Raw genomic sequence first — 14,433 nt, 5'->3', positions numbered from 1 at the left:
CATTTGAATTATATCACATAGGATGTGTTTAAGGAGCAGATAGGTAGCAATTATTGAAATGGAATCAAGAAAATGCTAAATTTCTAGGGATATTCATATAGTATTCAGTCGCAGACATCTTGCAAACCAAAAGTGACTTTAACAACAAACAAACGGCAGGTGATTGTCATCAAACTGTGGCCACTGAGACGTGGCATTGTGCCATATTGTATGGGGAAAAGGTCATGAGAATTCTACAACCTAAACTATATGATCCAAAGTAATTAATTACTGAAAAATCTACTGATTTCTTAATGGATAAACATATACCAAAATGTTGAAGTATTCCTTTAATAATAATAACATCTTGGAATTTATGTGAGGTTGTAATGCTGCAGTAATAAATCATAAAAGAAGAAAATGCAGACTTTCTTTTTCTTCCTTGAAAGAAATTGAATAATTTTCCTCTTATTGCCCATATACATTGTCTCATGTTATTTATATATACAGTATAAATAACAGAAGGGCTCACTGGGATACAGGGATTTCTTTCATCTCATTTCAAGGAGCTTCAAAGATTTTTTTTTATTCTGCTCTTGGTCTAATACACTCTGTGGTAAAACAAAAGAAAAAAAAAACACCAGGACCCTTACCTGTTCTTCAGATGCTGGATGCTCCCGAAACACTTGAAGCGACCGTTTACCATGATGGCCATTCGTGTGCACAGTGCTTCACACTCCTCCATACTATTGAAAGACAGTGGGGGGAGAACATTTACCTGGGTAAATGATAAGCAGAGACAATACTACCAGATGCTCGAGTACCTTATTTTCCAGATTAAAAAAAACCCTTCAACATCTTACGATAGGTCTCTTTGGTATAATGGGGTATTTCAGGGGGGTTTGTAATGCCTTTCCCTCTCATTCGACTGCTAAAATGCTCCACACAGGTTTTAAAGTTTGATCACAGATGGTTTTTAAAAAGTCGAGAGCTCGATCAATTTTAGACCTTGTCAACCCGCGTCGTTTTTTCCAAGGTGAAGAAGATCTCTACTGATTTACTGAAAACTTTTTTTTGGAAAGTTTTTCTTCTTCATTTACTCTTAAAGTTTTGATTAGCGCAGAGGTTGTCAAAGTCTGAGACTGAGGGCCTCCATTCAGACAAAGCTTGGGGCCAGAATCATAGGTGACACTTTATTTGACAGGGTGTGCATAAGGCTGTCATAACAATGTCATAACAATGTCGACATTATCAGACGTAAAGAAATCGTTAAGTTTTAGGTTTTAAAATAAAGTGTTACCTTACTTACTTTTGGGGGTGGAAAAAAATAGTAAGTTTCCCAATAAGTACTGTATTTTAAAACTTTCTCATCATCAAATCACAGGTTTATGTAATTCTATGAGATCTCCTTCCAATAACTAATGCAATATTTTTTCACTTGCCTGAAGCTGTTTGGAGCCCCCCCCCCGCCGGACAGCCTGCCTCCCACTTTGAAAACCTCTAGGTTGGATCACTTTTACACGTCTACTTTGACATCTTAAATGGACGACAAATTTGGTAATTAGAGGGAGAGGGAAGGGACCATCTGTAGTTCTTATTATCTCATTTTTTCTCTTTCGGTGTTGGGCTGGAGCAGGAGTCATTTGTAGTTGAGGCGAAACCTGTGAAGCCTTTCTGAGGAATGGTGCAATTAGGATTATGACTTTGTAAAACCTGGTGAATCTGCCACTTAACAAAACACAACCACCTGGTCATGCCATGGACGATTGGATGCAGCTCAGCCACATTGCCTGGGACAACAAATGCTTTTATTCCTCCATGAAGGCAACACATGTAATAAGAATAATGTATTCCAAAAGAAAACAGCAGCACAGATTACTCACCTGCACCGCCAGGAGCACAAATGAGTCAAAAACCCAGGCAATTTGGGAAATGGGGAAATGAGTAGACTTTTTAAATGTTCCATATCGACTTGGGCCATCAAGTTTTAGTTTTCACGAAAAATGAGGCGTTTAGTTTTTTTTTCTTCCTCACTAGAAACCATGTCAAAATCTAGCCGACGCTACAGAAGAGAAAGTTGGGAAAACTAACTTTGCTCCAGGAAGTCTTGGATAATAAAAAGATTCTAGCACTGATATTGACGGTTTCCCTTTTCATGTCGGGTGGAAAAAAAAAGCAGCAGTCAGTCAATATGCCCTCGTGTTTCATGAAAGCTGTATAGCAGCCAGTCTGTTCGCGGCAGCCATGCAGGAAACAATACCTTTCAACTAAAGTGTAACTGCAATCAATTATAATTACAATATTTGCGGCTCGCGTTCATTTTACGGACAATTTGGTTGATCTGCTTTCCCTGGCGAGGAGTCAAAATATTTGGACTCCATCATAGCGAGCGAATCCATCAGAGGAAATCAATAGATAAAGACTGATGTCTCACCTGTGTGATGTGAGAATGACTGAGCGTCCCTCTTTGATGATACTCAGGATGCAGTCCCACAGGAAGCGCCGGGCTTTTGGGTCCATCCCAGTAGTCGGCTCATCCTGCAATAAACATAACCTCTTTAAAGCGGTTTCCATTATATTCTACCTCAGCACATCATTTAAAAGGATGTCATAGTTTACCATATACAGCATAAATGTACTTTTAACAGATCATTTAATGATGTGTATGTGAATAGATGTGCAGATGGGTGACAAATGAAAGGAAAAACCTGAATTAATGAGTAGAGAAATGTAATAACAGACCTGAAAACTCCAGACAAGTGAAAAAGTTGACATGATGCAAACTAAAATCAGGTCCTGGAGCATTCTTCCATGGAAGAAAATTTAACTGATTTTATTGCACAAATGAGGCTTTTTGAAGCCTTTTGAGATTAACTGGAAAATAACATCTTGTTTTGATAAATATGTTTTAGAAGAAGGAGAACATTATGCTTTTCTTTTTATTTTGTAGTTTTCTTCTACTAAGTACTAAGGGTCCATGATACTTAAAGGTGCCCTAAGTGATTCCGGAGAAAGAAAGTTAATTGTTTAGTCTTATTCCCAGGTCTGCAAATTACAGACGCTTTGGACTGGTGGTGGTCATAATACAAGATGCTTGACTAACCTTCTTTCCCAGACAAAAAACGACAACATGTTAAAATGGGTATAATGGGATTATTTTTGCGATGGCTGTCCTTCTCACTCAACTGCTACCAATAACGATCCCTTATGATTTACAGAAACTTTTTCTTCTCATTTACAGTTAATGTTGACGAACCGAACCGATGAAACCTTACTGATACAATGTCCAACTGTATTTATTAATTATAGTATTTTGAATTGTTAGGTTGGCACTATAAATGCTGATTAATGCTGAGAGGCGACAAGTTTGCAGATATGAACAAGCAACAATTAGCAACATCAAGCAGTTATCACATCTCAACCAAACTGAACGGCTATGGATTTTTGGACTGACATGTGAGACAGCTCTCGATAACACCATCACCAAAACAAGCGATATGTTTTTGAAGAATAGTGTTTCATCTGTTCAGCAAAGGCTAAGAGATTTGTTCAAAGCATTTCATGGTGATTTGTCCTTTAGTCTGTCGCACACGTCTACATAAACACACAACTATAAAGACAAAGGAGACATAAAAACACAGACATGCCTAGGTAAAGTCTGGATGACCTGTCACTATACCTGTTTACACATAATGGAGACACATAGTAAAGCATTCTCCAGCACAGCACAAAACACATTCTCGCACACACACCTACACACACACACACACACACACACACAGTCTTAGTGACTTGCTGTTTCTTTTTCCTCAGGGCTAGTCTGTCCATGCATGATTAGAGAGTGACAGTACTCAGTCCATTGGCTGGTTTCGTTCCAGGCCTGCTTCTCCCTCACTAGCAGCAGAGTCCTACAAATCCCACGGGGCATTTCCATCACCGTGCCCAAATGTGTCCCTGTGCAAACCCTACGTGGCACTGCCTCAAGGCCCGCCTGGGCTCCCCGGGCTAGCACACAATACTGAAACTGACACAGACACTGACAACACATTATCCCACTGCCTCAAAGTGAAGGCTTGCCTGGCTCAGGCGAGTAAATAAGTAGGTTTGGAAGAGTGCAGCTCGATGGGTTGAAAGCACTGAGCCAGAAAACAGGAACGGTTGGAGAGATTATTCTGTAAATGTAATTTATTATGGATTACTCATTACCTGACTGATTACTCATTAAATTGTTATTAGCAGCATAATCTGATAGATTGCTTGAAATCATGCAAAGTAATGCATTTATTACACTTTACAGGCAGAAAATTAAACTGCATGAACTGGCATTTAAATTTATTTATATAATATAACATTTCTGCTTTATTAGACCATGTGATGTGGTGGGTGGGACATGGGATAACAAGTCAAAAGCGCAGAAATCTTAATGAAAATGTATACTTTGGTGAGGCCCCTCAGGGAGTCCCCGGTGTGATTTAAGGTCATTAAAGTTTGTCTCTCATAAGAACACGGCCACAACTTCCTAATGCACATTAAAGCCGCTTAATTGAAAGCATGTGATGCAGCGTAGTCTGAGTCATGCCTTCATTAATCTTCCATCAGTGAGAAAGTGCTTTTGCTCTCAGTTTTAAGTCCTGATGAATGGGAATTTTAATACGTGCAAACACGGTTCTGTGTGCTCTACGTTTTTCTAAAGGAATTGGAAAAAAGAATTAAAACATGACCACCGAGTGACCCTTGAAAAAAATGCTCACTCACATCCACAAGTAATGTACTTGAAATCCTTCGGGAAATTCAGAAAGGATTTCCGACACTCTTAGAATTAAGGATTTCAAAGGGGTTCTGCCTGAAGGGCTAAGGTTCTAACCAGAACCATTTGCTTCTAAAGAACCTTTTGTTTGAAAAAAGGGCTTGTCAAGGGGCCTTTTTAAGACTAAGGGATCCATTAAGAACCCTTTTCATCCAAAGAACCTTTTTTGGAAGAAAGCATTCGTCAAGAATTGTTGAAACCCTTGAAACTCTTTTGTGAACGGTACTTTGTTATATAAAAAGGGCTCTCGGTAGAACCACCTGTGTTGTTTCTAGATAAAACCCTCGTATTATAAAAAGGTTCTCTGTAGAATACCCTGGGTGGGCTCTTTGCAACCTTAGAAAGTGGAAAGGTTGGGGATAGAACCCCCTGGAAGGCCCTCTCCACCAACATAGAACTGGCAACGTTCTGGTTTATGCACCTAATTTGGAACTGTTTGGGCATTTCCACTAAAAATAAATTGGTTCTGAACCTTAAAAGTTGGATCCCAACTGGAACCAATAAATAGCAGGTTCTCCTTGGGAACCAAAGTGGGTGTGTCATTCTACAGGTCGTTCAGCAACGCCCTCTGTTGATGACATCCTTGATTACAATAGATCTGCTAAAAACTGATGGAAATGCAGGATAGTTCACTAGAAGAACCAGAGCTAATTTGGTGAAAGGGTTCAGGATGGAACCATTACACCATAGAAGGGTTCTCTGTAGAACATCTCACATGGAATTTTGAGTGAGGTATAACTCTTTATGTTGGGTTTTAAATAAAACTCTCTGAAAGAGTTCAAAGGGGAACCTTGGGAAAAGGTTTGACCAGGTCCAAAGAGGGTTGTCCTCTAGGGACAAGCCAACAGACCCTTTAAGGTTTTAGATAACACCTTTATTTCTAACAGTGTAGATTAGTCCAAATCTTTTTTTTGCTCCTCCTTACTGTTGAAAGCATACGTTACCTCAAATTCCTACAATCTATCATCCTCCTACTACAGTCTGTGTGTGCTTGTAAAGAGAAAAAGAACTGATCTGCTGTAATCCAAACATCTGCACAGCATCAATATTGATTTAAAGTATTACACCCTTAAGTCTTAATGAAACACCATGTACAACACACCAATAAAGATAGACTGTATCTCACCAGGAAAATCACAGAAGGACATCCGATCAGGGCTATCGCTGTGGAAAGTTTGCGTTTGTTCCCACCGCTGTACGTTCCAGCTGACTTCCTGGAATACTTGATCAGCCCCAACTTCTGGATCCCCCACTCCGCCACCTTTTGAAGACAGAAATCAGAGTGACCAGACCCATTATGGTGTCAGCAAGAGTGTTTGTATCATCAGACCCTCAGTGATGGATGATATTTTGGCTTGGATCTCTGATGTATTTATGCTCTGTGGTTTTCAAGGACAAGGCGTGACAGCTGGCATCACTGTTAGACCTTAATCACAGGCTGCTGAGGTACTTTACTGTTCTCCTCGCTATTAAAACAACGTCTCGTCAAACGGCAGCAATCACATCACCAAAGTGCACAATATGAAAGGAGATGTTTAGGTGTCGCAATAAAATGCAGGCTGTAGGAGCTGCATTTTCTCAACATACACGTGGACATTTTTTTGCTTACCAAATATGCAAATACGACTACACAAAGGCTCAATCTGGATTGAAGATTACTGCCAAAAAATACATATCACAATGGGCCACAGCAAAATTAAGACTTATTCTCGCAGCGCAGAACTGGGTCCCTTTACGCTGCAGCTAAGAGATCAAAGCCCTGGCGCCGGGTCTGAGGCCTATGGTCGCCGCCAGCCTCTTCCTCTTTTGATCTCACTGTTGTAGAAGCGGGTGGTGCACGAGGAGTGCAGGGAGGCCGCACAGGGCCGGCCACACCACTGGGCATGGTGAATAATGTAGAGCCATAACCCACAGCTGCTGCTTTTCTACCACCGGCCATTTTTCATTATGTATGGCTTCTCCCATAGAGGTTATCTATCACTTCGACATGTACTTCAGCTTTGCCCTACATGCATTCCGGCTGAAAAGTATTTTGATGGTGAAAATACAATAAAAACATTCTGAAAAGAAATAAACATGTCTGGAAGTGGTAGAACTTTTGAGGTTTTTACATCTTTTTTGATTTTTCAATTAGGAAAGCTTGAATATGAATCAATGGCTCTTTATGTTAAGGATATAGTCCTTCACAACAACAGCTATTACTTAAAAGGATAGTTTGGATTATCTGAAGTGGGGCTGTATGAGGTACTTATTGTTTGGAGAAGTGGAGAGGAGCTCCAGCACAGAAGCTGAGCAATGTACTGCTATATTCTCACCACTTCACCTTACTATCAGGTACATGTTTTCTGATGGGAAACCACCATTACATAAACCAAATATCACTCTCTCCAAACCAAACTCCACTGGCAAAATCAGTAATTTTACCTCACAGGACATGTGAGTTGCTAATTTACCATTGCCTCGATCTGTTAGTTTGTTTGCATTATTGCGTGGGTTTAGTGAATCCAAGCTAGCATTTTAAATCACCAGAGTCACAAACAAACAAACAAACAAACAAACAGACTGAGGCAGTGGCAGACCAGCAACTCCCTTGTTCTGTGAGGTAAAATTACTGATGTCCCCAATGGAGTTTGGTTGGTCTGGAGAAAGTGACATTTAGCTTATATAATGGCGGTTAATGGCAGAAAGAGGCTATCTGATGGTAAAGGAAAACAGTAAATGTATTCTAAACGTAGCATACACTTAAACTGATATTGATTATTTTAGGTGGACCTACAATTGCAACCAGAAACCTATTAAACTTTGGTTATTGGAATATTTTTTTTAATTGTAAATAGAATAATTAATGGCACCAGGTAAAGAGACATAGTGAACTAAGAATTTCATTGCACTGATTGCAACTTGATAATAAAGCTGACCCTGTCCATAGCAGCTTCCATGTCGGTGCCCATCTTTGCTTCTCCAAACTGTCAATCAACATCTTCTGTAGGTAATGCACTGACTATTGCAAAGTAACTCATGCAACTCCCCTTCAAATAACCCAAACTATCCCTTTACCTCAGTTTTTAAATGCACAATGACAAGAAATAGAAAAGGATGTAATGGTTACCATGGTGACCTCTTTTTCTGGTACCCCTCGTAACCTGGCATAAAACTCCAAATGCTCTTGACCAGTCAGCAGCTCATCGATGGCATCAAACTGGGGACAGTAGCCCAAATTCTGGTGCACGTTCCTCATTTGTGTCCGTATGCTGGGAGAGAGAACACATGAAATATTTAGCAATGGATACCATTAATGTTTGAGATCACAGATCTAAAGATTATATTTAATGTCTAAGCAAGAGAGTATGATATTAAATATACCATGAGATCAGTTAGAAGGCTAAGAGGCAAACATTTCATTTATGTCGTCTAATGTATTTTAAAAAGAAGAAGGACAAAATCAGAGCTGAGTGACACAAAGCAGCAGACTGGTTCATTTCACATTCTGTACTCATGGTCTCAAGTGAGTGTCCCCAAAACTTTCTTGTCTTCAAATCAAAAAAAAAAAAAAAAAAAGTCTGGATCTACAGTTCTAGGCGTACCAACATGCACCCTCTAGAGGCAGGTGAAATAATGGCAGCAGCAGTTCTGGATGTAGACATGCTCTTTCTGCAATCTATAATATTAATACTTTCACCACCTGCAGGCAACAAATGTTACGGCTGATTTTCTTTCTTCTTTTTACAGCTGCTTTATTTTTTGGAAAAGATAATATTGAATGCATTTTTCCCCCTCAAATGTTATTTTCCAGGAGCGATTGTCAGCCTGAGGGAGGCTAAATGTGATTTGATGTGTCTGGAGGCTGCTGGAATGCCATAGTGAACTGAGAGCTTTACTGATCTAATATTATGTTTAGTTTTAGCTTTGATAAAGGTTCATGATAACAGGAGGTTATATAGCCTTTGGCTGTCCCACCACAGGTTTTTAAGCAGCTCCACCTTTTTAGTTTGTTAGCACCAGCTGGGCAGGTTCTGCCACTGCGTGCCAAGCTAGGAATTAACCTTTAATACAGTCGATAAACATTTCACAAGGTCACTGCCCTCAAACTAGAGGCATCTGTGTTCTTCCAGCCACACAAAAAGCCCTGAAATCATCATGAAACTGTATCTATAAGCATGTCCATGGCAAAAACATGTTTTAAAGAAGTTTTATTTAAGAATGTCAGCTGTGTGGCATTCTGTATGCTATTAGTTAGAAAGTTAAATTTTCCAGAACATAATTTTGTTAATTAATAAACTCTTTATTTTCTGAATGCTTCTATTCAATTTTGATATGTTCGGTAGCAACGATTTTGATATACTGCATCACAGAATTACCTTTTTAAAGGAGGATCTTGATATTTTGTCTTTTGTCCGTATATGTTCAATTTTTATAAAAAGGATTAGTTATGGCTCTAAGAAGGGTTATGTGCTGTATTATGCTAATTAGTGAGCTTTAGATGCGCTAATAGGTGGATTGTCTTTATCTTTTCAATGTTTGTTGACTTTATGCTAAGCTAAGCTAGCTGTCTGTGTTTTCATATTTAATGTACAGACATGACACTGCATATTTACCAATATATCGAACACCACACAAACAACATACACACAAAAATGTTTTTTTAGAAAATTGATAGCTCTGGTCCTAAATTAAGATTGGCTGGGCTGTGTCTGAAGCCTGTGGATGAGAGGCTGAAAGAGATGGAGGAGGAAGATAAAAGGAAGAAAGGATATAATTGAAATTAGTGATGGAGAAATTGAAGAGCTGGAAGATACAAGATCAAGATACAAAGCTGGGATGGTTATATTGACTATTTGGTCCTTTATCTTCAGCTGGGACAAAAATGATGGGGACAGTCAACAAATGCACAAAAAAACGTTATCCCCTGTTACTGCCGGTCAATCCACCAGCCATTTATCTCCATCCAAACTACTCCAAAGACAAAGTTAACAATTTAACTTTAGCTAACTTGCATGTAAGAGAAATCATGTAAGTGACTGGGCATAAATGTGAATCATTCCTGCAATCTTACTGCTGCCAAAATTACAACGAGAGTGGACGATAGAGCAATATCTTTGTTTATGGCAGTGTGCAATTAAAACACACCTCCCTGGAGTCAAACAGCAGCTGAGAGGAAGGCTAATAATTGGACACTACTTAAACAATTGCACAGTTAATAGCAATACCCAGTTAAATGCTTCTCTTCAAAAATTCTTTCCACTGCATCTTTATGTTGCTTAGCTAAGATCTGTGCTGTCAGGCAACAACGCCCCTTAGCTGTTGTCACGATAAACCATGCCCTCTTGGGGCTTATTGCTTTATTAAAATTTATTAAACACAATCACATCCGAGGTAGTCCACTGCTATACTATTAGTTCTTCTACAAGAGACGGCCAGTGAGTACTACTGACTGTTAGCAGGCTAGCTTTTGCAAGAAATTCCTTGTGAGTGTTATAAGCATACATTTGCAGATAAGAGAGACAATCATCAGGAGAAATCTTCCATTTAAGAGATGCTGTTTCTCCTTTTCTGCCGATCATTTTTCCTGCCAATGCACAGAAAGCATAATGAGCTGAAGACAGAAGTGTGGGCGTACTCACATCTGTTTTTCTCTCTTTTCAGTTTTTGTTTCCCCTAAAGGTCTCCGGGATTTTTCTTTGATCTCTGTTACTCACATTAATCAACATTAACACTGCTGTGTTAGGCCTTGCTCTATTCAGCTCTCCTTCTTTGTTGAACACAAAGTCAATTACCAGATGTATAAACGAACACCTATAGCAACCGCCGTGACGCAGAACCAACCACAGCTTACACTCAGCCGTGCTCGGGCTGAGCTGCCTTGTTGTTTGTTCCTAAAAATAAGGAAGAGCAAGCCTTCTTTCGCTCAAGCGCTTGAGCACTCATATTGCTGGTGTCAAGGTACTTTTTTGGCATGTACAAAGATTTCTTATGACTGATTCTGTAAGGCAGACACAAAAAACACAGCAAGGTACAGGGTAAGGATGTGAAAAGGAATGAAATATGTGCAAGGAGGCAGGAGGAAAAGGCGAGAGCACAGAGTCTTCGGCATTTCTGAGAATATATTGCAGTGAGGAGACATGAGAGAAACCACAGTTGAAAAGGCAGAGACGGCAGAATGTATAAGAGATATCGAAACTACCTAGCCAACAAAAAACAAAAGACTGCGAGTACGAGAGATAGAGAAATAGAAAGATGTGTTACAGAGAACAAGAGAAGCTGAGAACGGGTGTGAGCTATAAAAAAAAAAAAAGAAAAAAAAAAAAAAACTCCCCACCTCAGCTCGATCCCCATCTGAGCAGCCATCTTGGGTGGCTAATTATGATGAGTTACTCGGTGCACTAGTGGGAGTTAGCGCCTCACCTGTATCCATTTACGAAGGCCTCTCCACTGGAGACTGGGATGTCTCCTGTCAGCATCTTGAATGTGGTGGTTTTCCCAGCTCCGTTGATTCCCAGCAACCCGAAACACTGATGGAGACAATGGGGAGGCCTCCATTAGGAAAACAGTGTTTTGTACATACAAGCCTCATTGGAAAACGGCTGACATTTCAAATATTCCGTATGTAGATGAGCTTCCTATTGAATAAATATCCATTAACTCCATTAGTGAAGTTTATCTATAGACTGTGTAAATATTTGTTCACTGTTAGCATTTTTAAGGTCATGTTACAGCTGTATTGAGAGTTTTTTGACCAGTTTTTGGGAAGGGGAATAACCTTTAAACACAAAATTACTGTGATTGCTGTAGTGGGAGTGCTGGAAATAGGGTTGTAGCGATTACTGCAATACCACGGACATGTGATGTCTACTGAGGGATTGATTGATGTCAGAAACACTGCCTCTGATTGGTTTACAAGTCAGGAACATAGCCTCTGATTGACACTCAACCCAAGGCACCATGGGATTGCCAGTGGGCAGCAAACAGCATGCTAACAACAACACAACTTTCAACACAGAAACATTGATTTATAATCACAGAAGTTATCACCAGGTAGTTACTAAGTTTGTCTCTAGGTTTATCAGAGCTTTTCTGCTAAAAACAGCTGAATGTTGATACTGTAAGCGACACTGTTAATAAGAATAGTAAGAATGAATCAAAACAGTAAAACAATGGGCAGACAGAAGCTACAACTCAGGGTGCAACAATAAGAATTGGCCGACGGCCCTGAAACAGTTGAAACTGCAAAATATCATTCATTGTGTCTCGGAGAAAAAGATATGTCTGGATTGAGAGTGATATGCCTCAATACATTTGATGCACTGTCGGATTTGTCGTTTGTCGTGGTGGGTTTATAGCCCTGTTGATTTTCAGCAACCTGAAAAATTGATGGAGACCACAGGGAGGCCTCCATTAGGAAAACAGTGTTTTGTAGATACAAGCCTCACTGGAAAATGGATGACATTTCAAATATTCTGTATGTAGATGACTTCTCTTTCGAATAAATACCCATTAACCTCTTTAATGAAGTTTATCTATAGACTGTGTAAATATTTGTTCACTCAGCACAATTTAAACTACAGTGTATACGGTTTGCATGACTGGTTCAGTGTTTAGCAAAATAAGAAATTGATATTTTTCTGCACACAAACAAAACAACAAACACTAAATCAACACGGCGGGCATGCAGCAACAAACACTGTAAAAACCAACTATTCCCAACAGCATTTCTTCCTGCCTCTGTAATTTTCTACAACAAACACTATCCTCTTTCTGTCTTTTCTCCCTGATGCTGCTGATTTTACTTCCCTCTGGAGGGTATGTGGCAGGAAGTTGTCTCTGCGGAGCCCCACGGTCATGTGACCCGCCTTAGGTGTTCTGGCTCTGGCATAAATATTTGATTTCTGTCATTCATTGATCCCCGGCTTCTTTGTGACCTGTGCTTGTGAATGCATATAAGAGGGCTAAGCTTGATGTAAATAATGCATGGAAATGCAGTGTGTGATCAGCAGAGCCCTGTGAATGACAATATTCCAGTGGCATTTACATTGGGCTTTGAGTAAACAGTGGCAGCATGGATGGATACCACCAGAAAGCCCACCTTACACGAGTGCCTGTCAGCATTTGAGATTATGTTTAAATCAAGCTGCAAGCGGTACAGTGTGTATGTGACAATCAGTGTGTGCGTGTGTGTGGGAGGTATGTGTAATGTATAACATCTAAGAATAAGTAAGGACGTTTTACACTGACAATATACTCTTAGAAGTCAAGGGGCTAATGAGAACCATACAGGGTTCTTTGGCTTGCTCCCTTCAAAGGATGCTTGATGAAGTAGTTCTTCAAGGATTTCAACAATTCTTAAAGAACGTTCTTAATAGAACCTTTAGTCTTACAAAGAACCCTTGAAGTGCCCTTTCTGGGTTAGTTGTAACACTATCAGACTGACCAATTAGAAGACTGATGTCATCAATATGACACACTCCCATGTCCGTTTTGAGCTCAGGGAGGAGAATTGTCACGTCTCTGTGAACAGCATTTGGGATTTTATGACCAAAAAACAGATTTTCCAGTAAGAAAGTAATAAAAAAAACAGAATTATTGTTTTGCCTCCTGTCCATTGTATTTTAGATACAATGGTTTGACTTACATAACCTAAAGTATCAGTTTCTCTGGTTTAATTTGATGTTTCGTATTCATGCTACCTTCAAGCCCACACGCTGAAACAGTTAACAATACAGTGGCTGATTGGGTTGGGGAGAGTTCTTATTATAATCTGCACTGTGTGACTTGAACATTGCACACTCAAGGCAAAATTGAATGTGGATCAAGTGTGTACATTGTTATTTTACCACAATGTGACAACGACTGAACCCTTACATTACACATGCACTCCACGCACACATGAAATCTTTTAGTCACTTTAAACTGTTCACTTTCTTCTTCACAAAAGTTCTTTCATTAAGTGGAATCAGCCAATTACCTCTCATTGTTACATTTATCGCCAGCTAATGCTACATCTCACCTCAGTAGTCCGGTAGGTTGTAAAAACAGAACTTTTTGTGTTTGACATTTACTAACACAATCCGTGATTGGATATGGGCACCAGGGCTGCCCCCTAATAGTTGACCTAAACTGTCATTGACGATAGTCTTGGTCGACCACATTTTGAATTACAGGAGCTGCACCTTTGGTGTTTGTTTTTGCAACACAGACCTTTTCTCTTGTAACACTAAAGTCACTGTACACTGCTGCTGACTGTGCTGTAGCTGCCATTAGTTTGTTAGCTCATTTAGCGGGCCAATAAGACCGGTACACAGCCTCCAAGACCAAAGGAGGCCATTTCGATGATCAGGAATACAGTACCGAAGGAGACTTAATGTTACAGCGGCTTCAACCAGGACTCTTTGACACGGTGGATTCAGGTAAGGACAGGAGGCATGAAGTGGTTGAGGAGTGAGTTTGTATCCATCGTGCTGATAAGTTCGCAAGTATTTGTTTTTGTGAAGTTGGAGGTTATTTATTCCTGTGTTTGGAGCAACAAGGTCATTCACTGTTGAGGTAAATTAACTAAACACTCAGTCTCCTTGGTGGGTGTTCCTATCAGTCAGTCAGTCAGTCACTACCCTTTTAGCTCAATCTGTGCTCAAAATTATGTGCTTAAATAATTC

General features: G+C 39.8%; 1 protein-coding gene across 1 annotated transcript in view; it reads right to left on the bottom strand.

The window, feature by feature from the left end:
• Window positions 1–14,433, bottom strand: part of LOC146305600 (phospholipid-transporting ATPase ABCA1) — a 208,994-nt gene that overhangs the window by 22,381 nt on the left and 172,180 nt on the right. The window contains exons 44-48 of the mRNA XM_084712574.1: window positions 11,189–11,295; window positions 7,896–8,037; window positions 5,913–6,047; window positions 2,414–2,517; window positions 633–725 (exon numbers count right to left, since the gene is read on the bottom strand). Of these exons, the coding sequence (XP_084568700.1) occupies window positions 633–725; window positions 2,414–2,517; window positions 5,913–6,047; window positions 7,896–8,037; window positions 11,189–11,295 (581 nt within the window). The remainder of the gene's footprint in view (window positions 1–632; window positions 726–2,413; window positions 2,518–5,912; window positions 6,048–7,895; window positions 8,038–11,188; window positions 11,296–14,433) is intronic.

This window comes from Lutjanus erythropterus, chromosome 23 (assembly GCF_056507025.1).
Source record: "Lutjanus erythropterus isolate fLutEry1 chromosome 23, fLutEry1.hap2, whole genome shotgun sequence".
NCBI classification, from domain to species: Eukaryota; Metazoa; Chordata; class Actinopteri; order Lutjaniformes; family Lutjanidae; genus Lutjanus; species Lutjanus erythropterus.
This window is presented reverse-complemented; position numbering and strand designations above follow the sequence as displayed.